The 26402-nt window shown below is 40.6% G+C and overlaps 1 protein-coding gene and 1 non-coding gene across 2 annotated transcripts; both read left to right on the top strand.

The window, feature by feature from the left end:
• The first annotated feature begins 982 nt into the window (after nt 1–982).
• EIF4G2 (eukaryotic translation initiation factor 4 gamma 2) lies at nt 983–13770 on the top strand. The gene is made up of 23 exons (XM_072864110.1): nt 983–1252; nt 1617–1672; nt 3287–3397; nt 3567–3632; nt 4062–4187; nt 4562–4664; nt 5370–5501; nt 5595–5661; nt 5745–5896; nt 6319–6429; nt 7030–7113; nt 7194–7292; nt 7534–7675; nt 7768–7928; nt 8366–8479; nt 9274–9399; nt 9651–9755; nt 9838–10053; nt 10394–10652; nt 10884–11088; nt 12150–12361; nt 12508–12629; nt 12947–13770. The coding sequence occupies exons 1-23, from the start codon at nt 983–985 to the stop codon at nt 13010–13012; spliced, it is 3105 nt and encodes a 1034-aa protein (XP_072720211.1). The 3' UTR covers nt 13013–13770.
• Nucleotides 8521–8680, top strand: LOC140653782 (small nucleolar RNA SNORD97). Its single transcript, XR_012043221.1, has one exon. It is a non-coding gene; the product is annotated as a small nucleolar RNA SNORD97 (small nucleolar RNA).
• Nucleotides 13771–26402: the final 12632 nt, after the last annotated feature.

The following is a 26402-nucleotide window of genomic DNA, read 5'->3' on the forward strand; positions in this document are numbered from 1 at the left end:
TGGAAGTTCTGTAATATCATTTGTTTGGACTTGCCGTCTATACAGTTCAAGAGTTATTACATGTATTGCTTTCTCCCAGTCATCTGAATTATGAGTCATACAAACTGAAAGCGGAAGGCGTATGTGTGAACAAAGCAGAAGTGGATGTTTGTGGAGTTTGTTGTTAGGTTTACTTAGCTCTTGTTTTCAGTCCTGCCCCATCTAGAGCAAGTAAGTTCGATTCTTTGGCAAGCCCAGGTAGCTGCTACCTCAGCAACAATCTGGGACTGAGACCTGACTGTTAAAGGATAAAACCTCACACTGGTAAGTCTCTGGAAGTCTCCCATGACTCAGACTTCCACCTACACCTAAAAGCCTGGCCATCTTTGTTTTGTTTAACTGAGCAGGAGCAAGAAAACCCCACCAGCTGTGTGGTTAGCATGATAAATATATAAAAATGTCTCTCAAGAATCCTGGTTGTCCATGGGTTGCCTGCAGGACACCCTGCCACAGACAGGCCAGTTAATAGCTAAAAGCACATGCAGAGATAGAAATAGTTTCCAAACTCAGAAAGCAAACCTGAAATTGGATCCGTACAGACAGGCTCTGGGAGCTCAAATGGCAAGTCTCCTCCTTCAGATCTGATTGCAAGCTCAGGACCATAGTCTATAATCAGCTAATTTTTTACCTCAACCAAATTTGAAATGTGGTCTGACTGAAGGGAAACCTATGCTTAAATAAATTTATTGAATAAAAACAAAACAAACTTATAAGAATACATATATATTAAACTATCCTTCTATGAACGTGACAGATTCAACTGTAACTCACACTCTAGGCCTCTAGAACTAGGGCTCTGTGATGGTTGAAGCACAGGAGCAAAGACCGAAGGAAAGAGGCAGCCAAGCTGCCACCATTAACCATATACGCCACTTGCGCAAATTTCCCTTCCCTCCTAGGCCCTACCGCCAACCACATGGCGTAACGGCTTTCGCGAATACGGATGCTGCACTGCGGCGATGGCACAGTTCAACCAAACTTCCTCCCTCCTCCTCCCACTTCGACGTTAAGGCCACCCCCTTTCTCGGCTGTGATTGGCAAGACGGGCGGAGCCCTTCGCGGCGATTGGCGGCTGCTGGAGGGAGGTGGGGTAGGTTGCGTGAAGGGTAATAAAGTTAGTGGGGCTGCCTCGGTGCGCTTTAGACGCGGCAGCGAGTCGGCTCTTTATGGAGGTGGCGGCGGGAAGTGTTGGGCCGTTGCTGCTTCTGCTGTGGTGACTCGGAGACTCGCCCTGTCTCGCGCGCTCCCCCCTTCCCCTCCCCAGCCCCGGTCCCCGGCTCCCTTCCCCTCCCCCCCCTTCTCTTGCCTTTTCCCCTGCCCTTGGTAGCCGCCGGGACCCGGGGAAGCTGACAAGGCCTTAGGGAAGGTGAGAAATGCGGGAGTGGCGGGAGAGTGCTCTGGGGCCGGGAGGGAACGGGTACTGCTGCAGCTGCCGCTTAAAATGGCGGCTGCCCGGAGTGGCCGCCATTTTCTCGTTGACTTCTTCTCGCTTTCTTCCGCACAAAATGGCGGCTCGGGACGATGGCTGCTGCTGCTGTCTGCTTTCGGATTACTGTGGATGCTAAGCGAAGGGGTAGAGGAGATCGGCAGCCCGCGCTAGGCGCGGAAGGGAAGCAGAGCAGGAGCGTTTGAGGTTAGAGCCGCATATCTGCAGCGAGGGAGATGGGGTCGGGTAGTGCCGGTTCGTAGCTCTGCCTTTCGGGGGGTCAGGTGGGCTACAGGATCCTCCTCTCCAGTTGCGGTCTCTGGGGGCCCGGGTGCCCGAGAGGTTTGCCCTTGGAGGGAAGTAGCCTCGGTACATGTAGCGGGCTGCGGTCTTGGGATCTTTTACGTTCCGCACTTGGGGGGCGGGGGGGGGGCAGTTGTTTGTTCGCAAGAGTCGGTGGCGAGAGCTTGTTCTTACTTTTGTGTTTTGCTTGGGGCTTTTTTTTCGTTCGTTTAGTCTTGTCTCTGCTTCTGGTGGAAGGGAGAGCGGACTACCGAGAAGCCGTGTCTGTCGGCAGCAGCCTCGCCCATGTTTCCTGTTCAGGCTTGGGCGGCGAGTAAAGCGAAGGCGCTACTTGAGCGGGGGTGGATGCGGGGGGGGATACCGACTGCTTCCCCCCCTCCCCCCCTTTCCGGGCGGACCGGGGCGGGTGCCGCGAGTGGAGGGCGCCGTTTTCCGCCGGCGGCGAAGGAGCGGAGCCCGCTCACCTCCTTCGCAGAGAACAAAGAGCCGGCCGCGCTCCTGGCGGCGCCTGAGCCTGCAAACGGGCGGCGCCCGGTGGGGGAAGGGGAGGCGGCTGGGTGCGCCCGGAGCCGCCAGCTCCATGCGGCAGGGTAGCGCCTGCCTCCTGCGGGGGGCGCCCCTCCCGCAGCCCTTTTGTTCGCGGCAGCCATGTTGGGAGCCGTTCCTCGTGCCCGCGCTGGCTCCGCCGCCTCGGCGAGCGGCCGGTGGCGGGGTGCGGCGGGCTGCCGGGGCGCGGGGGTAACGGCCGCCGCCGCCTTGATGAGGAGAGGTGCGTTCTGTTGGGCGTTTCTCAGGCTGGCTTTCCGAGGAGGTGACCGTGAGCTCAGTGCTATAATGTCCTGGAGCAGATCTGTGATGGAGCCTCAAAATGCCTGTGGGTTTTTTTTTACGTGCTCCCCAGGCATTTATATCCCTGCGATTAGCTTTCTGTTACGTGAGCAGTGCAGTGAAATTTTTCTTCCTGCTGCTGTCTTGCAAGCTAAAATTTGAAGTTGGGAGGGGCCATATTTTTCTTAATTATTTAGTAGCTTAATTGGCCATTTGGACTTGGATGTAGATTATATCCCCTTTACTATATTAAGTGTGCATTTTGTGGTCTGGTATTTCTCAGTTTGAAACTTGACTACTTTGTCTTGCCATGTAGTTTGTGAAGCATATCAATAAAGGATTCATTTAATTATACTGTACTAGCAGAAAAGACACTTTTTTTTTTTTCTGCACGTGCTTTTGAGGGGGTGACCAGGGTAAATTTGAGCGTCTTATGTTCTCGGCCCGTGATTCCCTTGTCTCTCCTCCCTCACCTCTGTTGAAAAACATGGCTATGATGATGAAATTGGTCTTTCTGTGAGTATCCATTCTGTGAGTATTGTATAAATAAGAGTTTGCTTGCCTTTTATGAAGTATAGTGTTGGGGGATTCCCCCCGTTCTCTAACAAACGTTTGTACTTTTATTGTAAGTTAGACACTATGGCTGCTAGTAAAACAACTATAATATGAACACTTGATTTGTCTTTCTAGGTTTTGTTTTTCCCCACCCCGTCAATTTAATTTTATTCTTTTGAAGATTCTTCGTTGTCAAGCCGCCAAAGTGGAGAGTGCGATTGCAGAAGGGGGTGCTTCTCGTTTCAGGTACTAGTGCCTTTTTTTTTGTTTGTTTGTTTGCTTGATGAACACATAGCAGTGGAAACTGTCCTTTGAGGAGAATGTAAATTTATCTTATGTTTATACCAAAACTGGCATGTAATTGAAAGCATTGGGATTTTGAACTTACACAAGATTACATGGTTGGTTTTAACAGTGCTTCTTCAGGCGGAGGAGGTGGTAGGGGTGCACCTCAGCACTATCCCAAGACTGCCAGCAACAGGTATGTCATCTTGCTCTTCGATTTGGCATGAATATAAAGGCAAAGAATGCTTGATGGTGAATACGGACTTGAAAATAGAGTATCTTTCAACTTGAACAAGGAATACCTACTGAGTTCGTGACATGTTAACATCCTCCAGTCTGTGGCAGGGTAGTATATAATCTGTTGAAAGTGTGCATAGTGATACGAGGTGCGCAGACTTTTCATGCATTTCACTTGAAAAGTTTAGAGGAAGAGTTTTCTTGGGTGTCTTTTAATTATTGTTGAGTGAGTGCTATGCAACAGATGCTGCAGTGTTGGTAGGGGTAAGTGCATGCTCTTAGCAAAGCTATTAACAGAATTAGCCTAAGGCAATACTGAAAGGTTAAAAGGCCAATTCTTGAAATTGTTTGTTTCTGTTCAACAATCATATTCTTAAAAATTTTACAGCGAGTTCCTGGGGAAAACCCAGGGGCAAAACGCTCAGAAATGGATTCCTTCACGAAGCACTAGACGAGATGACGACTCCGCAAATGACAAAGAACGACATGATGCAATCTTCAGGAAAGTAAGAGGGTAAGTTCTTTGTACGATTTTTTTTTTCTTTCCTTACTTCAACAATATATATCTCCAATAAATGGGCTGGAGGAAAGGAAGACATGGGTCTTGAGTTCGGGGGTGGGTGTGTGGTGTCCTTTAGAGGGAATGAGGCAGAAATGGGTAGGCCAGCAGCAGCAAACACTTGAAGTAATTCTTGTGGGAGGATTAGTCTTTTCAATAATACTTTACATTCTAAAGATCTCCCCCAAAAATAGTCGAATGGAAAAGTGCAGTTTTCAATTTTTGTTCGATAGACTCAAGAAGTAAAGGTAAACTTGAGTCTAAAATTACTTGTAACATGCTTTCAAGATCTGTAATCCAGATTTTTATTTTTGTTTGTTCCTCTTTAGCATACTAAATAAGCTTACTCCTGAAAAGTTTGACAAGCTATGCCTTGAGCTCCTCAATGTGGGTGTAGAATCTAAGCTCATCCTAAAAGGGGTCATACTGCTGGTAAGCTAGCTGCATTTTTTTTTTTTAACTACAGTTTTCTTGCATGTTAAAAATAGAGGTTGGCTGTTTATGATGGGATACAGAAGTAACATGGCTAATGTGTTTCATAATCCAGACGTAAAAAAATATCATTCTTGCTCTTTGTGTAAAAAGGATACACTGGGAAGCAAGTGGACTTAATGCTCTAACTTCCTGTTTCAGAAGTCTCAAGAATCACTAAATGTGATTGGGAATTTTTTGTTTGTTTTTTTTAATAATCTAAGATGCTAGTTAGCAATCTTACTTCCCTGGCCCCCTTCTTCCTCTTCTTGTTCTCTTCACGAACAAGCCTAATGGTCTTGGAAAAGCTACCACAGGTGACTTCTTGGTGGTACACTGGTTTAACTATCATGTCACTTTGTTTGATCTGAGATCAGATTAGCAATACTAACTTCGGTGTTCTGATGATAAACTTCAAATTTGTTCCATTCCTTGGCTAAAGATTATAGAAGCTCTTTGGTAGCCTAGGGTAGCTTTTTGCCTTTGCTTCTGCATTAAGACTACTGTTAAAATCTGTTATTTTTGTATTTTTGAAATGGCAAAAAATAGTTAGATGTCCTAGGTCACATAGAGTGGCAATACTCCATTGTGTGTCTTGCAACTCAACTTTCCTAATAACGTTTGCATCCTGCTACATGCTACCTTACTCAAAATAAATTTAATTAGATCGTAGACAAAGCCCTTGAAGAGCCCAAGTATAGCTCACTGTATGCTCAACTATGTCTGCGACTGGCAGAAGATGCACCCAACTTTGATGGCCCATCAGCAGAGAGTCATCCAGGACAGAAGCAAAGCACAGTGAGTATCTCTCTCAATCTGGAATGATAAATTCTGCTAGCACGTGTAGTTGCACTGATTAGCTTAATTGTTTTCTTTGTTCTCTTTTCCTAGACATTCAGACGCCTCCTAATATCTAAACTTCAAGATGAATTTGAAAACCGAACCAGAAATGTTGATAGTAAGCTTTAAAACCACTTCAATACAGAATTTATTTATGTTCTCTTTCCACAGCCATGTTAAACAGGCTGCTTTATTTTCCAGTCTATGATAAGCATGATGGTCCCCTCCTCCCTGAGGAGGAGGAACAGAGAGCCATTGCCAAGATCAAGATGCTGGGGAACATCAAATTCATTGGAGAACTTGGCAAGCTTGATCTTATTCATGAATCTATCCTTCATAAGTGCATCAAAACAGTGAGTATTCAGATTGGGTGGGGGCTAAGAGCAAAATAGGACTTCTAAACTAAAAAATGCAAATGTTTATGCTGCTTTGGGAATTTTGGAGCATAAAATACCACAAAAATGTTTCCTGTCAATTATCTGCCCCCCACTGTTCAAAATAAACAGTCTTTTGGTGTGATTAAAAACGAAAATTGGCTTTGAACAAAGCCATGGGAATTGTTTCCAAGTGAAGATGTAGTTTGGCCTAGACAGAAGTGCTACAGGTACTTCAAAGTACATACTTAGGAGTATTAAGTACTTCAGTTAGCAATTCTTAAACTCATTTTCAAGTCCATTTGTCTTCAGAACAAGATGAAATGTTTCTGCATGTCCCTGTGTACAAAGTCATCACTTACTAATACATTGAAATACCTAATTCCCCTTTAATATTTCAGCTTTTGGAAAAGAAGAAGAGAGTCCAACTCAAAGATATGGGGGAGGATTTGGAGTGCCTCTGTCAGATAATGAGGACAGTGGGACCTAGATTAGACCATGCAAAAGCCAAGGTATGTGTATATCCACTGCAGTCATTAAACTAGTTAAATCTATGGCTAAGACTTTAATTGCCTGAACCTTCTGTATTCAGTGTTCTATTCATAGGTACAAAACTGTGGTCTGACTTTCAGAGAGCAAGAGTGCAAACTATTGCTCCTGCATCCAATCTCTTGATAGCAAAAGGAGCCAATCTTAGAAATGGTTTTAAATGCCTTCCCAGAATGCAGTTAGGGTCATTAGGAAGGCATAAAAGCAAGAATGTTGTTTCTCTGAATGCTGCTTGAAAAAATGTGAGGAACTCTATTGTGAACACAACTAGGTGATGTGACAGATGCATTTTGGACCTTGATTTGTGAGTTCTGAATGTAGACTTGAAATGGTGTCATAGTAATGAGAATTTTGGCAGGTTTTCATCTTTGACTCAGATGAGATGTCTTGATGCATTAGCTTTCTTTAAGCTCTACTGCAATCAAGGAGATTGAGACTGCAGGAAAGGGCAGTCTGTTCCATTATTTGATCTTAGATGTCTTGAATGTGGTTACGTTTCCTGAAAATAATCAAGACATTGGTAGAATGAGCTCTCACTTGCAACCTCACTTTTGTTCCCCCAGTCCTTAATGGATCAGTACTTTGCCCGTATGCGCTCCTTGATGTCAAGTAAGGAATTGCCAGCAAGGATTCGTTTCCTGCTGCAGGTATGATAAAATGGCTTACTGCTTCCTTTTTCTCACAAAGTTGTCTTGAATCCTTTAGTAATAATTTGTTATGTTCCAAGGATACTGTGGAGTTGAGAGAACACAACTGGGTTCCTCGCAAAGCTTTTCTTGACAATGGACCAAAGACTATCAATCAAATCCGTCAAGATGCAGTAAAAGTAAGTGTTGCATGTCAAGTCTTGTGCTTGGCTTTTGCCTAAGTGTTAAAGTGAATCCTCATGCGCTTCACTCCATGTCAAAGCTTATGCTGTGCACTTGTGAGTAGTTCTCACAGCAGAGTGTGACAGTAAGGGGTTAACGATTAAAATCAGATGGACTTTTATAGGTCAGGGCTAAAAACTTTACTTCTTCAGGGACTATTACTCCAAACTGACCAAAATTATAATTCCTGTTCTAAAGGATCTGGGAGTTTTTATTCCTGCTCCTATGTCTCAAGGGATGAGAAGCGACTTCTTTCTGGAGGGACCCTTTATGCCACCCAGGATGAAACTTGACAGGGACCCACTCGGAGGGCTTGCTGATATGTTTGGACAAATGCCAGGTACACTGAAACTACAAGGCTGATGTGATGACTGTAGCTGTACTGTATTGAACAAGAACTAAAATTTGGGTTTTGTCTCGTTAATAATACAGGTAGCGGAATTGGTACTGGTCCAGGGGTTATTCAGGATAGATTTTCACCCACCATGGGACGCCATCGTTCAAACCAACTTTTCAATGGCCATGGGGGTCACCTCATGCCTTCTGCTCAATCCCAGTTTGGAGAACTAGGCAAATCTTTTCTGAAAAGTCAGGTAAGGAAGATGTTGTTCGCAGGGTGACTTCAGCATGTTTAGAAGCTCTTCTGCAGATGCGTATGTTATAGATTATAGTCTGCTTATGTTGAAAGACTTCCTCAGATTTGATTCTGATAAGAACTGATGCTCAGCTGATACAAAAAATTCTAAACCACTTTTTAAATTGTGCAAGAGATGCAAGGAATACACTTTTTTTTTTTTTACTGCAAGAAAAGGTGCATGTGGCTTTGGTGGGTCAGAATGGTGTGTTTTATTTAAAAGATAGCCCTGTTTTTAGGGATAGATGCTACTCTCCCACCACCCCTGCTCCTCCTTTCTCCCTTCCTGGCAAATAAGAATCTTTGTCCCTCTGGTCCCTCTGGTACTACTTACCATATGATGTACGCCACTCCATCATCTGCACTTCTTTCTCTATATCTCCCTTTCTGAAATAGGGGCAAAGCCAGCTCTACCATAACCAGAATCAGGGACTCTTATCCCAGCAACAAGGACAGTCGAAGGATATGCCACCTCGGTTTTCTAAGAAAGGACAGCTTAATGCAGATGAGGTACATTACATGCCTACATTACTTAAAGCCTATTCTAAATATTGCCCAATGATTATAGCAAGACGCGTTATTATGAGGACTAATGCTGGAACTCTTTCTCCTTCTCCTCCTCCTTCTTTGTCCCTTCCTCTTTTCACCTTACCCCCTCACTTTCCTTAGGGTATCCAGCGTCCTATGAGCAAGACTGAGTTATGAGGGCAATTTCTTGGGGTGTCCTTTCCCCCACACCTCCCCAAGAACACTACTCTGACATCAGTTCCCATGCATCATATTGATAAGAATACATTTAATTAAAAGTTCAGAAAAATCTTGAACTTTAGAAACCCTGAAGTGCTGGATGAGGCTAAATTTTTTATTTTTTATTTTTTTTTTTTTTTAGAACTGGCTAATAGGCAAAATGTCAAATGCAAAGTAAACTACATTGTTATTTTTAGTGTTAACCAGACTCGTAGCCTGATTTCTGAGCAATTGGTAGAGTTTTATCTTGGCTGTAAAATACATCAGCAAACATGCTAAGTATCTTCTTGGGTCTCTAACATACTGCATCTAAAAGGAGCAATTCCAGATCTTGATACCAATGGAACTAAATAGTAGTAACTTGCAGCAAGTTGTGATTCATCGAGTCGTGCTTTTGGGGGAATTTCGGTACACATGTGACTTAATCTGTATTTGAGTGTTAACATTGTAGAAATGGAAAAGTCATGCTTCAGTGGGATCAGTTGGTGTGAGTCCATGGCTGTGTATTTTTGGTCAGAATACTTAAAACAGTTTGAGTTTTTTCTGACTGTTTACAGATTAGCCTGAGACCTGCTCAGTCTTTTCTAATGAACAAAAACCAAGTGCCAAAGCTTCAGCCCCAGATAACTATGATTCCTCCCAGTGCTCAACCACCACGCACTCAGACACCACCTTTGGGACAGGTAGATACAAAAATTACTGTATATTTTTGGCTGTACTTAATTTCTTCATGCATGTAAAACTTAGACTAGTTTCTAATATGGGAAGGGAGAGAGAAGTCTTTTATTGCACAGAGCAGGATAAAAGAAAAGAATGTCTGAAAACCTAATTTGACTTTCATCTGCCCTTGTACATATTTAGTGTTCTAAAACTTGATATAAATGTAGGTAGATGTGTACTGCAAAGAAACAAATTCTGATACTATCTTTTTCAGCCTCCTCAACTTGGTCTTAAAACAAATCCGCCGCTTATACAAGAAAAGCCTGCAAAGACCACCAAGAAACCACCTCCTTCTAAAGAAGAGCTACTTAAACAAACTGTAAGTTAAGCATGTAATAGTGCTTCTTGAAGCCTTGTATATGCTCTTTAAAAATGAATGTTTAACTATATTTTTTCTCTAGGAAGCTGTTGTGACTGAGTATCTGAACAATGGAAATGCTAATGATGCTGTCAATACTGTGAGAGAAATGAGAGCTCCAAAACACTTCATTCCTGAGATGTTGAGCAAAGTAATCATTCAATCCCTAGATAGATCAGATGAAGACAAAGAGAAAGCGAGTACTTTGATCAGCTTGCTCAAGCAGGAGGGAATAGCCACAAGTGACAACTTCATGCAGGTACTGAAATCTAATAGGCTCATGGTCCTTGTTGCTTGGCTGTTTATGATGTTTAGCTTATGATGTTTAGCTTGCGTAAAGGTAGTCTGCAAGTTTTTCTAAGTCCTTTTGATCTGAGAAAGTAAAAATAACCAATAACGTATAAACCTGTGAGGGGCATAAGAAGTGATGAAAGGAAGAAACGTAGGTACAGGATTTAAGGAACTGGAAATGGGGAACCTCTTGGCAAGTGATTCAATGCAGAAAAGAAACGCAAGGCTCCTATGTAGTAAGAGTATTATTGTGCACAAGAACAAACTTACTTTGTAATTTCAACCTGTGCATGTTTACTGTTTCTTAGGCATTCCTGAACGTATTGGACCAGTGCCCCAAACTGGAGGTGGACATCCCACTGGTGAAATCCTACTTAGCACAGTTTGCAGCCCGTGCCATTATTTCAGAACTGGTGAGCATTTCCGAACTGGCACAACCACTGGAAAGTGGCACCCATTTCCCTCTCTTCCTGCTTTGCCTTCAGCAGTTAGCTAAATTACAAGATCGTGAATGGCTAACAGAATTGTTCCAACAAAGCAAAGTGAATATGCAGAAAATGTTACCAGGTAAGAGTTACCACATAGCTCTTATGACACCTCGTGTTAGTGTGTGCAAGATGTTTTTTCTGTTAGTTTTTTACACCAGAGTAAAGTAACATACAAGGTTATTCTGATGCAATCAACTGTCATGATTCTTAAGAATAATGTTTCTTAAGAGGTGGTTAGACCCATGAACCATTGATTATAGGCTTTGATTAGCACCAGCATTTAAGTGTGTCTGTCTTATTTACTTGTCAGAAATTGACCAGAACAAGGACCGCATGCTGGAGATCTTGGAAGGGAAGGGGCTTAGCTTCTTGTTCCCACTTCTGAAACTGGAGAAGGAACTGCTAAAGCAAATAAAATCGGATCCATCCCCTCAAGCCATCTATAAGTGGATTAAAGATAACATTTCACCCAAACTTCATGTAGATAAGGGATTTGTGAATATATTGATGACCAGGTGAGATGCTGTCTTGATGTAGTTTAGGCACATGTCTTGTTAAGCTACCAATAAGTCAGGAACTCTGTAAAGGCTGACATGTAACTGCGCAGAACAAGATACAGTACTGTTGTGGTTTAGCTTCAGTTGGCAACTAAGCACCATGCAGTTGCTTGCTCACCTTCCTTCCTCCCCCGCCTCCCCCCGTGCAATGGGGGAGAGATTCTGAAGAGCTACAAGTAAGAAAACTATGGGCTGAGATAGGAACAGTTTAATAATTGAAATAAAATAATAAAATGTAATGAAAAGTAAAATAACGAGAAGGGGAGAGAGGGGAACAAAACCCAGGGAAAAAGAAAACAAGTGATGGCAGCTGCTCACCACCCACCAACCAATGCCTAGCCAGTCCCCAAGCAGCGATCGCTGCCCCCCCAGCCAACTCCCTCTAGTTTATATACTGAGCATGATGTCATATCGTATGGATTAGCCCTTTGGCCAGTTAGGATCAACTGTTCTGGCTGTGCCCCTTCCCAGCTTCTTGTGCACCTGGCAGAGCATGGGAAGCTGTAAAGTCCTTGACCAGTGTAAGCACTACTTAGCAACAACTAAAACATCAATGTGTTAATCAATATTCTGCTAAATCCAAAACACGGCACTATACCAGCTACTAGGAAGAAAATTAACTCTGTCCCAGCTGAAACCAGGACAAGTACACAGGGAGAGAGGTTGTTCTGGGTGGAAGTGTTCTCCCCTGTATTAAACACCGATTGTATTTGAGAAGAAAAGCAAAGCTCCAGGCCTGCATCAGTGTGAAGTGTTGCTTTTGCTTGGGAAGGAGAAGTCTAGACCTGTGTATTCTTTTTCTAAAATGTTTTGGAACCATAACAGAAGCAAAACTAGGATTTTTGTGGTGCACGGTCAACCACAATACTAATCCACTGTGCATGCACCTAACTGCTGATAGAAGCAGGAGGGTATTTTTAGTAATAGCTAGCCAACTGAACTTGAGAGTACTTGTCTTACTGTTCTAGAACACGAAATCTGAAAGCTTATCAGCTTATAGAACTTTTTTTTTTGTCCAGTTTCTTGCAGTATATTTCTAGTGAAGTAAACCCACCAAGTGACGAATCGGATTCTTCATCTGTTCCATCTAAAGAGCAGCTAGAGCAGGAAAAACAACTGCTGCTTTCCTTCAAGCCGGTAATGCAGAAGTTCCTCCATGACCATGTTGATCTGCAAGTGAGTGCTTTATATGCACTCCAGGTGCACTGCTACAACAATAACTTTCCAAAAGGTATGTGCATCAAGATCTTACCCAGAATTCAAGTTGTGTCTGCTTGCATGTGTGTATGGCTTTTGGGCTTGTCACTACCTTTCTTAGAGTCAAGTAAGGTGTTGAGAAGGTTATGAAGCTAACAAAGTTTAAATTTGCTTCTATAGGCATGTTACTGCGCTTCTTTGTTCATTTCTATGACATGGAGATCATTGAAGAAGAAGCCTTCTTGGCATGGAAAGAAGATATTACTCAAGAGTTTCCAGGGAAAGGCAAAGCTTTATTCCAGGTAAATTCGCTAACATTAGAGATTGTCTTTTGTGATCTCTGCTGCACTGGAGTGTTTGAGAATACTTCAGACAGTGTTTAAGACTTGTTAATACCTGGAAACTTCATGGAGTATTTCACTAGGAAAGAGTGAGGCAAGATGAACTAAATGTTTTTTTTTTTTTTTTTTTTTTTACTAGGGACTGACATTTAGTGTAAAGTGTGGCTGAAAGATCTTTTTAAAAAAAAAAAAAGCTGGGGGGAAGAAAGCAGCATTCTGCAGAAGTACATAATGGGGAAATAATTCCTGCTCCTTAAACAAATTTTATGTAACTGCAGGTAAACCAATGGCTAACCTGGCTGGAAACTGCTGAAGAAGAAGAATCTGAAGAAGAAGCTGACTAAAGAACCAGCCAAAGCCTTAAATTGTGCAAACATACTGTTGCTATGATGTAACTGCATTTGACCTAACCACTGCGAAAATTCATTCCGCTGTAATGTTTCACAATATTTAAAGCAGAAGTATGTCAATAGGATATCTTCTGCGAAAGGTTTTTGTAGTATGTCTTAATAGTCTACAATAAAAATATTTTAGAGTATCTTTAATGTTTAGATAACAGTGTATTAGCAGCATGCAATAATTACATCATAAGTTCTCGAGCAGAAGCAGTCTGTTGCAAGGGTCTTCTTTGCTGCCAGTTATCATAGGCTGTTTTTAAGTTAGAAAACTGAATAGCAACACTGAATACTGTAGAAATGCACTTTGCTCAGTGTAATACTTGAGTTGTTGCAATATTTGATTATCCATTTGGTTGTTACAGAGAATCCTTAACTGTAATCGATGGTTGTTGCCGTAATAGTATATTGCCTGTATTCTACCTCTAGTAATGGGCTTTATGTGCTAGGTTTTAATATCCTTGAGCCTGGGCAAGTGCACAAGTCTTTTAAAAAGAAACAGTTTACTTGCACAAAAACTGATCAGCTGAAGAGATGGTCTGATGCCCTTTGGAAGAGGTTTTTGTGGGTGTGAAACATGACATGGTGATAAATTTGAATTGGTCCCTCTATTACAGTACTGAAATTAAGTCTACTTAATTTATCAAGACATGTTCATGCCCTGATTTTATATACTTGTATCTATCAATAAACATTGTGATACTTGACTTGTTTCTGAATGTCTCCCAGTAGAAAAGCTTTGACTGACAACTAGTTTACTTCTGGAAGGAAACATCAGTGGGAGTTGACTTAGACTGGGACCATCTTAAGATTCTTTTTATGATGATTGTCTTAACATGCAAATGAATTCTAAATATGGTCACAGACAAGATTAGACACTACAGATTCACTGTGACAGGAGGAAAATTAAGAAATTCTGCTGAAGAAATGGTAGGAGTTTGCCTTGTGGTCCAGTGTATGCTTTATCAGTGAGTATGTGCTTTTTAACTTCCTAATGCTTTGAACTTTCCCCAGGTCACATGCATGTGTTTTTAATCAAGTGGCACTATTAGCTGCCTGTTCCTCAAATTGGCAAAAAAACCCCGCCACAAAACATTTTAATGATGTTGCATTGTACAGGCTTGAAATGTCATCTATTAAATACTCAAAATACCTTACTTCCTAGAACCTTGTCCCTAGTGAAATTTTTTTTTTGCTCGTTGATACTCAGACTTTCAGTGTTGAAAGGTGATGTATTTGTAACTGCAAAACAGTAGTGTCTCCTTGACTGAAACTTGGTTTTGCCAGTGCTGGAAGTGCTGCATTACGGGAGATGAAAAAGTGGAGCACAAGAAAACTACTAGAGATCATAAAAGGGCTTGCTCTGAGGGGAGGGATAGCTTGCATTTGTGCACACTAAGTGCTGTGCCTGGGGGAGTGGGTGTGATTCATTTTGCTGGCAATTTGCTGTGAAAGGCAGGCTTCCTAACCTACAGTTAGGAAGAGGGCTGCAAGTAGCAGTCTCTTGTATACTTGTAGATTCCTTCAGTGGGTTTCTTCAGATGCCTCAGTAACTTGCTGTACAACATGTAGCCCAGTAAATCAAGATACTGTGCTTCTGTAAACCAAATGACATTCATAAAGGGTATTTAACTTTTTGAATTGCTAACAAAAATCTCATGACACTTAAATACTGTCTCTGCATTTCAGAAATGTGGTCTATCTATCAGTAAACAGGAGAGCAGGATATTTCTGTGGATTCTAGTTCAATTCAGAGAAAAACGAAAGCACTAACTACACTTAAGAGGCTTGAGGTTGGGAGCTGGCTGCTTTTGATGCAGCTGCAACTTCTGTGTAACAGTGGCGAGCAGTGACATCATGGTATGTTGTTCCAGTCATGATGCAGAGTAATTTCAATTTATGAAAGTTTCCTTTGTGGAGTAATATAGTCAATGCTAGATCTACAGGGGCTGCAGGGTTTACCCCTCACTCACTTCATGTCTGTTTTTGGGTAGATAAAGATGCTTCTCAGGTGGATGTCCTGTATACTCATTAAGGTTCTACAGTTAAATACCCTTTAATGGGATAGAGGAACATAAGTATAGTTTTAAAGTTCACTTACTCCTAATTGCAAATTCTGCTGTTTCAGAATTGCAGTTTTACTTTGAGTGTAGTAAGATGCAGTGTAGTGAAATTTAGCATTGTTTCAGTAACAGGGTTGTGTTTGTTTCATTTGTGTTTAAACTTTGCTGTTACAGCTGATGACTTTAGTGGTGCATGCCACTATAATACTGCATGGAGTTACAGGTTGCTAGATACACAATGCACTTCATTCCCATGTGCTGCAAAGCTGAAGACAGGGAGGAGCCACAAGTCATGAAAGAACAGTCCTAACTGGTAGTTTCCAGCTGAATTTCCTGTAGAGGTGAGAGAAAAAGGTAATAGTAGAAGGAGGTGCAAGTAAAAACAATTCCTAGTCAAAACTTTAGGAGAACAGAACCAGAACTTTGCAACTAACCTTTTGCCAAAGTTTTGGAGAAGATTAAGCTGGCAGCTGTAGGTTGTTAGAATAGCATAACTAAGCCTTGTATTCTTGCCTAGTCTAAAATGTAATTACTATGATCTTGTATACTTGTGCATGGAGGCTTTGCTGCTTGGCTTGCTGTAACTAGTCACTGAGTTAGGAACTCTGTTAGGGAAGAATAAAACGCCTATAAAGAACCACGACCAAAGCTGTGGAATAGAACATAAGCAGTAGAAAATGCCACTAAGCTGTAGAATTACTCTCCGTCATGAGATGCTTGTAAAAGTTACATGCAGCTAGTATGAACACGTCTGGTTTCTTGAAATTGGTATAAAAATGGCTCTTAGAACTGTAGTGTATACATCAAAATGGTGTTTCCATAGATAAGGAAAGGGAACATCTTAACTTGATCTTCAGCTACTTGGTTTTAGTGCTTGACTGCAGTGCTTGTGACTAAGTCGATCTGGGAAAGAGGATGGGTGTTCAGTTGGTCTAACTTTGTCTGGCTTTTAACTTTGAGTTGCATTGTACTTTAAATGTAAATAGAGCATACTCCCATTTTAAATAGTAAAGTCAGTCAAACCGATATAACTGATCAATTATAATGGCTTTTATTACTATTAATTTTGTTAAATGTTAGGTATAACATACACTCACATGAGGACTGGAAAAAAATGCATTAAACACATTTCGTACTTGTTACAGTCATGAAGTTTACGTTCTGGAATGTTGAACTAGGTTGTGGTTACCACTCAGGAAACATGACTTCCACTTCAGCAAAGTGCTGAAAAGCATGTCCATTTAAATGAGTCAATCCATATCAGATGAAGGTTCCTGTGAGAGAAGATAGGGGTTGGTTATTGAAAATGAGCAGTCACTGAATTCTCCCTTTTTCCAAGAAACAAGCAAAATAGTTGGACTGCTGTTAATTATCAGTGTTTGTACCAGTAAAAGACTAGATCTCTTTTTTTCCAAGCTGCAGTTGCCCCTGGTGCTCTGTTATGTTAAATTTCAGTATTTCAGGAAAGTGTTCTGAACAAAGTTTCCAAGAGTCAAGATATCGTTAAAACTGCCCAGGCATCACTTTCCTTGGGGAAAGTTGCAGGAAGAAGCTCTATGGGCTTGGGGCAGGAGGAGGATTTTGAGTACAGAACAAAATTTTTGTGAGTGTGACTTAGCTGACCTGCTTTATTTGGAGTGTTTTTCTACAGCTGTGAATAAATCCAAATGATGATTAGATAACTTCAGCTCAGTCTTTAATAGTAGTTGCTCTGAATTTTTAGGATGCATCTGAAACATGAATTCTCATAGCTTATGTTGCAATCCAGGCTAGCAGCTGCAGTGACTGATAAAAAATTAGTTTACTGCCAGTTCATGCTTATTCTCTAAAAGCAGTTACCAGAGAGCTGGTGCAGTAAACTGAAGGGGAGAGCTTACTCTTACACATACCTGGAGAAACCTTCATTTATTAACTGTTGCTTGCTACAGTGCTTACTTCAAATACTGTTCATCTGAGGTCTTAACTGTGGCAAACAGAAGTACATTGGCACATCCTTGTCCTGTGTGCAGGGGGTTTGGAGTATGTGGCATCACTGATGGTCACAAGTATTCCCATAACCTAGAACAAATTAGGGAGGAGGTTGATACTTTGACAGTTGATGAATAGCAATAGTGCAACTCCCATGCTTCCCTGTGGTCTCCCCTGTTCCACCTTGCCCCCTTCAGGGTGGGGAACTGATGTGGGGCTATTACAGGAGTTACCTGCAAATATCTGTGTCTGGCCAAGGTTAATAGCTGAGGGGCTGGGTGGGGCACAGTACCATACTGACCTAGGGAAGCAAGGGTGATAGTGGGGTGTGTTTGGGAGACAATAAAGCAGCAATAAATGCTTTGCACCCTCCTGGAAGGAGGGGGCAGGCTATAGAAGAAAAAAGTGATGTATGCCACCTTATGTTGAATTACATACAGAATTGCTGTAGCATAAGTACCCTGTGGTTAAAACAGGGTCTGAGCTCAAGTATTGTTGGCATAGTCTCACGATGTGAGACCCATATGTTATTTTTGAAGAGTTGCTTAAGTAATTACTTGCATTGAATACAAACCAGTTTTGAAGCCAGTGACTTCATGCAATTATAATTTGAATGAATATGGAAAATGGATGTTAGCAGGTGAGACTGGTGGCACAATGTGTCAAGATGTCACACAAGGATTATTAAATGCACTTGTGTAAAGCTACTTTTTCCTGCACCTCACATCAATTGCCATGTCTTCTTGTAACTTTATAATTGCTGCTTTTTATCTTGAATGATGCTGGCCAGAGACCAGAAGTATTCAGCGGTTGTCTTGCCTCTACAGGCAGATACGGTCTCAGTTCAGGGGGGGCAAAGTCTGCTTATAGGCACATCTATAAATTGGTATGGTTACTCATATGTTGTACCTTCAAAAGCAAAACAGAAATAACCATATGCAACTGAGACTTAAGCTGCTCACTGTAACAGGAAAGGAAAAAAAGGATTGTACAGCAGATCTATGGTTGCAGATATTAGGGTTTAATAGAACTAGTAATAGTAATTTAAAGGAGACTATATCAATATGGCTTTGAGATTTCTGCAGAGTTCTTCTGTATCTGCTTCCAGACCAACCAAGACAAGACCTCCAAAGAAAGTTGCCATTGCTTCAAAAGTAGCTGCATGGAAAACCTTTGCTATTGAGTAAGATAAGTAGTTGCAGTGCCTCCCTGGATCCACTGCCATCCAGGTATTAGAGAATAAGCTTCACTTCTAAATGACCAAGAATTCTCTGGAGCAAAATCAGGCCTTTACCTCTGAGGTTTGGGGACTGAATAAGATTCTTTAGGTAGAAGGAGTTCCTTGAGTGGGGTGGCTTTTAATGTGGTGATGTTGAAGTGATATAGGCTCATCTGGATTCATTTTATAGAGCCCACATCCCTTTCCTCTAACAGATTCCATACAGCTGGTAGCTGGAGACTAGCAAAATGTTATTTTTAATGAGTTTACTAAGGAGCCATGACAACAGAGTTACGCTTGGCATAAATACATGTCTGGAGTGAGGAAAGCAACTGAGTGGGATTTTTATCTTCAAATATTTTGCAGTTTATAACAACAGAAATCTTACATTTAGTTTTTGTTTATGTTAGCAGTGAAAGTGCCTGAAGGATCTGATGTGTGAAGTATTCCCAGAATTTTATTATCTAAGAAGCTATGCAAAACACTTAAGTTTGTGAAAGGAAAAGGGATCTTCTGGTTTGATAAAGTATGTGGAAGATGGAGAGTTTATAGAATTTGTTGTGTTACAAAATAGATGTTTTTCTTTTTGGTAGGACAAAGTGAAATTTGAGAAATTAACTGTAAGTTAGCAAGAGCATTAGAGTTAAAATTGAAATAGAGGTGAAGGTTTGATTTGCATTTCTATGGTGATTGTTTAACCTTTTAAGGAATTATTGCATATTCTTTCAGACTTCATAGACAGTTGAAGATGTAGTCACTTCAGAGTGTAGAGTACTGGGTGACTGGCCTTCCTCAGAGAGGAATCTTGCAGATTCAAATCAAATATTCAAAATAAGACTAAATTACAACAAAGTTAAAGTTCACTGCGCTAGAGGCTCTCTTTGTTTCTGCTGTTAGCCAGGGCTGGTACTGTCATCTGCATCAGCTCAGGGACCCATAGTATGATCAGATACTTTAAAATATATTTAATTGGAATTGGTCTCTTAACACTTTTCCTGTATATGAGTCAAATCGTAAACCCGCAGTCTAATATGCTTTTGTCTTGGGAATTTACATTCTGAGGAAATGAACTTTGCAGATTCCTGTGATACTACACTATCATTATGATTCAGTGATAAGGTGACATCATACAAATGCAAGTCTGGAGAATCGGCTCCCAGCTGCTCCTTTAGCTGTGGAGAGCAACTCTTTTCTAAGTAATAAACAAGGCGCCCAGCATGCACGTTAGGCCATCTCTGCATTCCTTCTGAGCCAGATGCATAAAGCAGGGGAAGTACTTAAGCCCTTGTTTTTTTCTATATGTATGTATACACACACATATGTGTATTTTGTAAATACATACATGTATGTTATATACACATATATATAATATCTCCCCATTTATTTGTATTCCTTTCATTCCTCTTAAAGAAATGCCATTCAGTTACTCAATTACTTTAAGCTTACATTGCTTGCTGAGTTAATATTTCAGGTTCTGATTAACAGTAGAAGCATTAATACTAATCCCCCTTCCTAGTACTGATACAGCAAAACAGTGGGAACTGTATTTGGGTACAGCTGACATTTGAACCTTAAATATTCTCAAAACATGTAGCACAGTAAGCCAATCTGAGAAGTATAGGACTGTCTCAATTTTGTACAAAGAAAACTGTTTTGAAGTAGAGCCCTAGCCGGGCTCGTGAAGGAAGTGCCAAGCATGACAAAGTAATGAGAGCTAGGGTACATGTACTGCACTTTTATTTTTCACTTCCAGCTTTGTAAAAGTTTGATCAGAGGTGCGTCTGCTTTCAGGAGGACATAGATAACCACTTATTCACTAGGTCAATACATCGATTTCATTTCCTGCTCCAGTGAACATTTCCACGCTGACCTGCAATTTCCCATAGTTTTCTATCTATAGAATTGATGTAATGGCAGCACCTACTCCATTAACTTTCAAGACCATGAAGTGTTTAGATACAATGAAAGGCTATTCATAAATTCAATTAGATCAATAGCTCAATAGATTTACAATGGTGGTAGGGATCATAATGCAATCGAAGCCAAAACACTCTACCCCTATCTCTGCATTTTGGCATGTATCTTCAGTAGGTTAAACCTGTGGAGGCCTATTGAAAGCAGTAGGAGTATACTGATTGTAGCAGTCCAGTGGCTGGAATACCTCTGATAAAATACATCAGTAGTATAAACTACATTAAAGTATATGTTATTCTATCAGCTACCCTTACTGAGTTCTTGCCAGTGCAAATTCCATAGTAATCATAAAGGACTGAAAACTCAATTCAGGAAGTGGGCTAACATGCAAATAATTTAATATTTTACATATTCTCCTAGAAGACTCTGCACACTTAATCTGGTTTATGTGAGGAATTTTCATTAATTCAAACTCTTCCTTTCCCTCTTGCTTTTATAAATAGACTGCTCCTCAGTTGAACAATATCAATTGAGGTAATACTGTTATTTCTGACATCATATGAGCTTTAGATTTCATCTTTAAATAGGAAACATTCAAAATAATAAAAAAGACTGAGTTGAATCCTGGTAGTCCACCTATTACCTGTGCAGTAAAATACATAACCAGCAGCTGAGAAGTTTCATACTACACCCTGGAAACACTTGCTAGAAGCATAGGCTTTTCTATAGAACCTAGTGCATGCATTAGAACAGCTCATTCTTGCACATATGTCAGCCTGAGACCTCTGTGATACCAGTACATAGCCCCATAGAGGAAGAGTTCCCCCACTCACTGCAACACTATAAATTCGGGTAAGAGAGAGAGTTATAGTTACACACTCTACTGTCTCTGCATACTTATCGCAAAACTTCTGAGAGTTCCATCTTGATTTCTCAGACACTAATTTGCTAGATACTTTCACAGATGCACAAGAAGTAATTCTTACGTAAGTTTAGCTGACACTATGAAAAAAGGTTTGGTGTTGACATTTGCTGAAATAGCAGACCTAAAATACAATTTGGAAAAAACCATAAATGTAACAAAAAAACACCCCACCCTCATAAAAGCCAAACTATGGGAAGGGAACTGGTAGATGGATACCAACTGTATGCAAGCCTGTTCTTGGAAATCTCCCTTTAAGTTTTAGAGCATGATCAAGGCTTGCATAAACTTGATCCTACCCAATTGTTCTTGGGGGGAAGGAGAGGGGTAAATTACATCTAAAATTAGAAACTAATTCAAATGCATAGCAAAGACAATGTTTGAGCTACTGTTTTGCTGGGTGGGATTCCTCTTACTTAAATATAACTATCCAAATGTTGAGTGTCTAGACATCTATACACTCCTTAGGCAACAGACAGAAACAGGTTCCTCAGAACGTGGTTCATGCCACCTACCTTAGATAATTATCTTAGGATAGGATGATTTGCTGCCTGGGGGTGCCAGTCCATGGGCCTCCATGGGCCTAGGCAAGGCCCAGGAGTCTAGACTGCTAATTCTCAGATGGCTGAAGATAAATGAAATTCATCTAAATCACCTGCCATATAACTCTGACATAAGATTTGCCATAATTCCATATTAACACACAATTGCACTGTACACAAAGCGTGTGCTCTCCCAGTGCTCTGCCATGATTAGGCACATGCATGTTCTGGCACCTGCTGAAGGCATAGCACAACTGTCCCTGAAAAGCACTGGCATCAATAGGTGCCTGTTAGTTCATCAAGACTTAAGTTTTTAAAAATACATTTATTGTGCTTTGCTAGGACAAAATAAAATGCAAGAACATAATGGGGAAGAATATATATTGAAACCCAGTTTCAAACTGTATTGGTGGAACCAGCTAAAACTCCTGTTTCTAGCAGTGTTCTAGAAATGCAAATGTCTAGATTTCTAGAACTGCTAGAAGCTCAAATTGTTTGAGTTAATCCATTTGGCTAATATACAGAAGTAATCGTTTGCTTTAAAGTTTGTGCCCTGGAAAACCTAAGCCCCACCCTGGGAACTAGCTGGGTACACTGAGACATTCATACTTTGGCAATCGCCACCAATTTTCAATTACTTCCATTATTAACAATTTACACCTTAGTTCCTGTTTAAATGAAGTTATCTTCAACTTTTAGTCACTGAATCTTGTCTTGATTTTGTTGGTAGAGGAAAACTTAGGAACCTGATTGATCCAACCCTAAATTTCTCTTCTTTTTTCTGATCACAGTCTTAGATTGACTTGTCTTTGGGAAAGAAACTTAGACATCAACATGGGAATTTTCTCTATACAATGCTTACAGTAACCCATTTAATTAGCATTTTAAATTTAGATATGCGACCTGTAAGAAAAATTAGATGTGATGCAGGAAATAATACATACATCTACATGAGAAAACCCAAAATAGCAATACAGAAAGAAAATCTTGACCATAAGGTCTCTTAAGGTCTCTAAATTTAGTATTTTTAAATATCTCCTTTCAAGTGCTCATTTTATCAGATTGGTAATCATTACATACAGATTTATTTTGTCTTTTTGTTTTTCCTTCTTGATTCTTCTTCTTGACACTTCAGGAATTTCTCCAGAACACTGTATTTCTGCATCTATAACCCACATTCTTTCCCCTTCTCTTCTTTGCGATATTCAAGTAACCATTTCTGCCTTTCAACCTCATGCATCAGCCCCCTAGCTTTCTCTACAGCCTCTTCAGCTGCTGCAGCCCTGGATCTTTGACACAGTTCTCTTAAGTCCAAGGGAGACAATTATTATGAAATTCACAATCACCAAAAAGGAAAAGAAATCCATGCATACTTCTCCATGCATCACCATGTTTATGTGCTATTTCCCTCTTCCTCTCTCATTTTCAATCCCAACCATTCAAAAACATGTGATGGGTCCGTCAAACCCTTAATCTAGAAGGTTGAATTAGAAATCTTGACACATAGTAAAGATTGTTTTGTTTTTATTTGCTTTTCCAGTTTTGCATCTCTGGGGGACTTTGCTTCAGACATTCAAACTTTTCACTGCAACCACAAGGGCTAAACACTTAAAAAAAAAAAACCACCAACAACAAGAAAACAACCAAACCAAACCCAACCCCAAAACACCAGAGAGTGTTAGTAGTTTTTATTATTCTTGCAGGTGGGGTTTAGAGAAAGCATCAGGTAAAACCAAGAATCAGGATCAAACAAGCTGGCAATACTGAATACAGAAGCTTGATGCTCTGTTTCTCAGGTACATCTGTTTTAATCAAACGTAGAGAGCAGGTAAAGAAGTCTTGTAATCTGACAAAAATCACTAGATATAGATTGACATCTTTTAATTTAAGAAGCTTACTTTTCTTTAAATTTAGAATTGTCCACCCTTGATTCTCTCAGATGGATTTTTAGCTTATTTTTTTCATGCTCTACCTGACTGATCTCTAAGATAACTTTTTTATGGTTATTCTGTGCAACTCCATCTTGCGTTCAAAAGAATTCTTTTCCACTTGACGTTAATTGTGGCTGTAATTCCTTTAACTAGAGTGACAAGAGCATTCCCTTTTACATCTCTAAACTGCATAGGTTAATATGAAGTTACATCATAGAAATTTAGTTGTCAAATTACTGACTGCTTTTGTTAAAAAAAAATCACCAAGTAACAAGTTTCTAAACACCATTCCCAAGATTAAGTGTGTATTTACCATATTTACTACCGGGGCTACAGCACTCTGTGTCTCAAGGCAGCATGCACACCAGTTCACATGAAAGGGCAGAAGCTTAACCAGTGCATGTCTTCCTCTAACCTACTCCTCCCGTTGCCCCCTCAAAAGAAAAATCACAGTTGAATGCTGCTCACAGTGTTGATTTATTGTTTTGTTGGGTTTGGTTGTTTGGGTTTTGTTTAAATGTATATCCCGTGAGCTGCTCACAGCATATACAAGAAAGTATATTCCACATGCTGATCAAAATTGTCAGCCTCATCAGCTAGATACAAATCTGAAGGATTTCTACTGTCAGAAAAAGAAATCTATTGGCTATGGCATAACCAGCCTTGCCATATCTTTTCTCCTATACCCCAAAAGCTGTAACACTAGCTCATTTTAGTCGCATCAGATTTACTAATTCTTAAAAAGAGATCATAAAAATGCATCCTCTTAACTATTACTAGAAGTGAGGTCTGCATTTGTAGCAATTGACAGCATCATAAAACAGTTGACCAGTGAGTTCACAGCAAAGAAGATTACAACTGGACGTTAAACTAAATCAAATTGGAAGGCAGAGGGAAGGATACTAAGGATAAGACGTAAGTCTAGTGAGATACATTCACTAGACTGCATCTAATGCCGTTCTGGTTCACTGATTATGATATCATCTGTGAGCTTGTTGGTTTGTCTAATGGAGCTTCTCCAGATAACCCACATAACAGAATTTATGTCAGGATCTATCAGTTGTTTGAAAGTAAAGTATTCTTGATGTGAAGTCTACACCTCTCTGTTCAGCTGTAAGTTTTCTTTCTTTTCAACTGTCTCAAGCATGGCTGCCTCCTTTTTCTCTTGACATTGCTGCTCCTGGTCATGAGCTTCTGCCCACGATTTCCCTGCCTCTGCTAGAGCCAGACGCCTCCACTAAGCGTGAAGCACAGATCTGCTTTCTGCTGGGAAGCGTATCACTTCAGCCTCAGCTGTCAGAGGTCCAAAAGGCGAGATGAACATTTCTATAACCCAGCCTCAAGCACAACTCAAATACTGAAAAGAAATTTCCTAGACAGTTGTTTAGTTGGGTAGCTTCTTCTAGAAATTCTGCGAGAAACATCTAAGCTGAAACACGTCTGCAATGTCCCCTGCTGTCAGGGAATAAAGGTTACTCAGGTATGCCTGGAACCCTTTGTACTAGCTACCTCTGAAGTGATTCAGAGCACTACAGGTGCCAACAGCAGAGGAACTGGAACCTTGCAAGTCTTAGTTGCCTCAGGCACCAGATAAGTCTTCGTATGCTTCAGGCACCAGGAAAGTATCTTCTCTTTTCCCTGTACACTAGAAAAGCTAACTGCAGCATGATAATTCTGTTAGAGTAAGTTAGCTGTCAGTCTCCCAGTGATTTACAAGCTGTTCATTTATACTCATCTGGGGTTTGGGAGGGTTTTTTCATGGGCATTTGGTTCCGCATCTCATCTCCCCCCACCCTCCCCCCAATGATTGGTTTGGGGTTTTTTGTTGGGGTGTTTTGTTTTTGGTTTTTTAAACAAATCGTCATGGAAAGTTTCCACAAACAAAATAAACACATGTGATTATTTGGCAACCTCAATGATTGTGCAACTATAACCACAGCCTATGCTGAAGCTTTCCAGAAGATACTGATTAATTGCCTACAGAAAGTACTCTGTAAAAGCAAAGCAGCTGTGCATGAGCTTACTTAAGACAGGAATTAAATCAAGGCATGCCTGGCCCAAAACCTAGCTCTTCAACATGGAGATCAACAATGAATATTGGCTTTTAGCAATAAAGGTTTAATTCCGTAAGACAATTCTGGCCCTAATTTGTTTCCAAGTCATACTGTTTGCCAGGACTTCAACCTTTCTAATAGTAAAATTATGTGTTTATATTCTTCTGTTTTTAAATTAAACCATTCAAAAACAAAACGCAATCATTTTCACTAGCCTTTCTACTATGAAGGAGGAGAAAGAGGCTGTTGTACACGTTGGAGATAGTATCCTATTATTAATCAAGCAAGATACAATTTATGCTCCAAGGACCTTGCAGACCACACAAAAAGGGTCTGACATGAATTACAGGAGACTGTATTCTCCTGTTGCAAGTTAACGGCTAAAAAAGGGTAAGTCATCTAGAATTTGAGTGAAAAACATTGACCCAATCTGTATTATTCTATTTTTGCAGATAAAGTGATTTTTTTTTCCCAGAGTAATGACTACACATGCTTTCAATAATCTAATCAAATATAAGAAAATATAATGGTTACAAACAGTACAATAGTTCAGCAAAATGTGTTACTGCATTATTATTAAAAACAACAACTATAAAAATTAAAGTAATAGTAAATATGATTTTAAAATACAGCTGGAGATCTGAACACATTTGGGTTGCAGTATTTTAGGTACTGTACAACTCAGTAAGAAATCATCCTGGCCCAAAGCAGCTTAAATTCTATTCA

Source organism: Ciconia boyciana, chromosome 6 (genome assembly GCF_034638445.1).
Source record: "Ciconia boyciana chromosome 6, ASM3463844v1, whole genome shotgun sequence".
Classification (NCBI taxonomy): Eukaryota; Metazoa; Chordata; class Aves; order Ciconiiformes; family Ciconiidae; genus Ciconia; species Ciconia boyciana.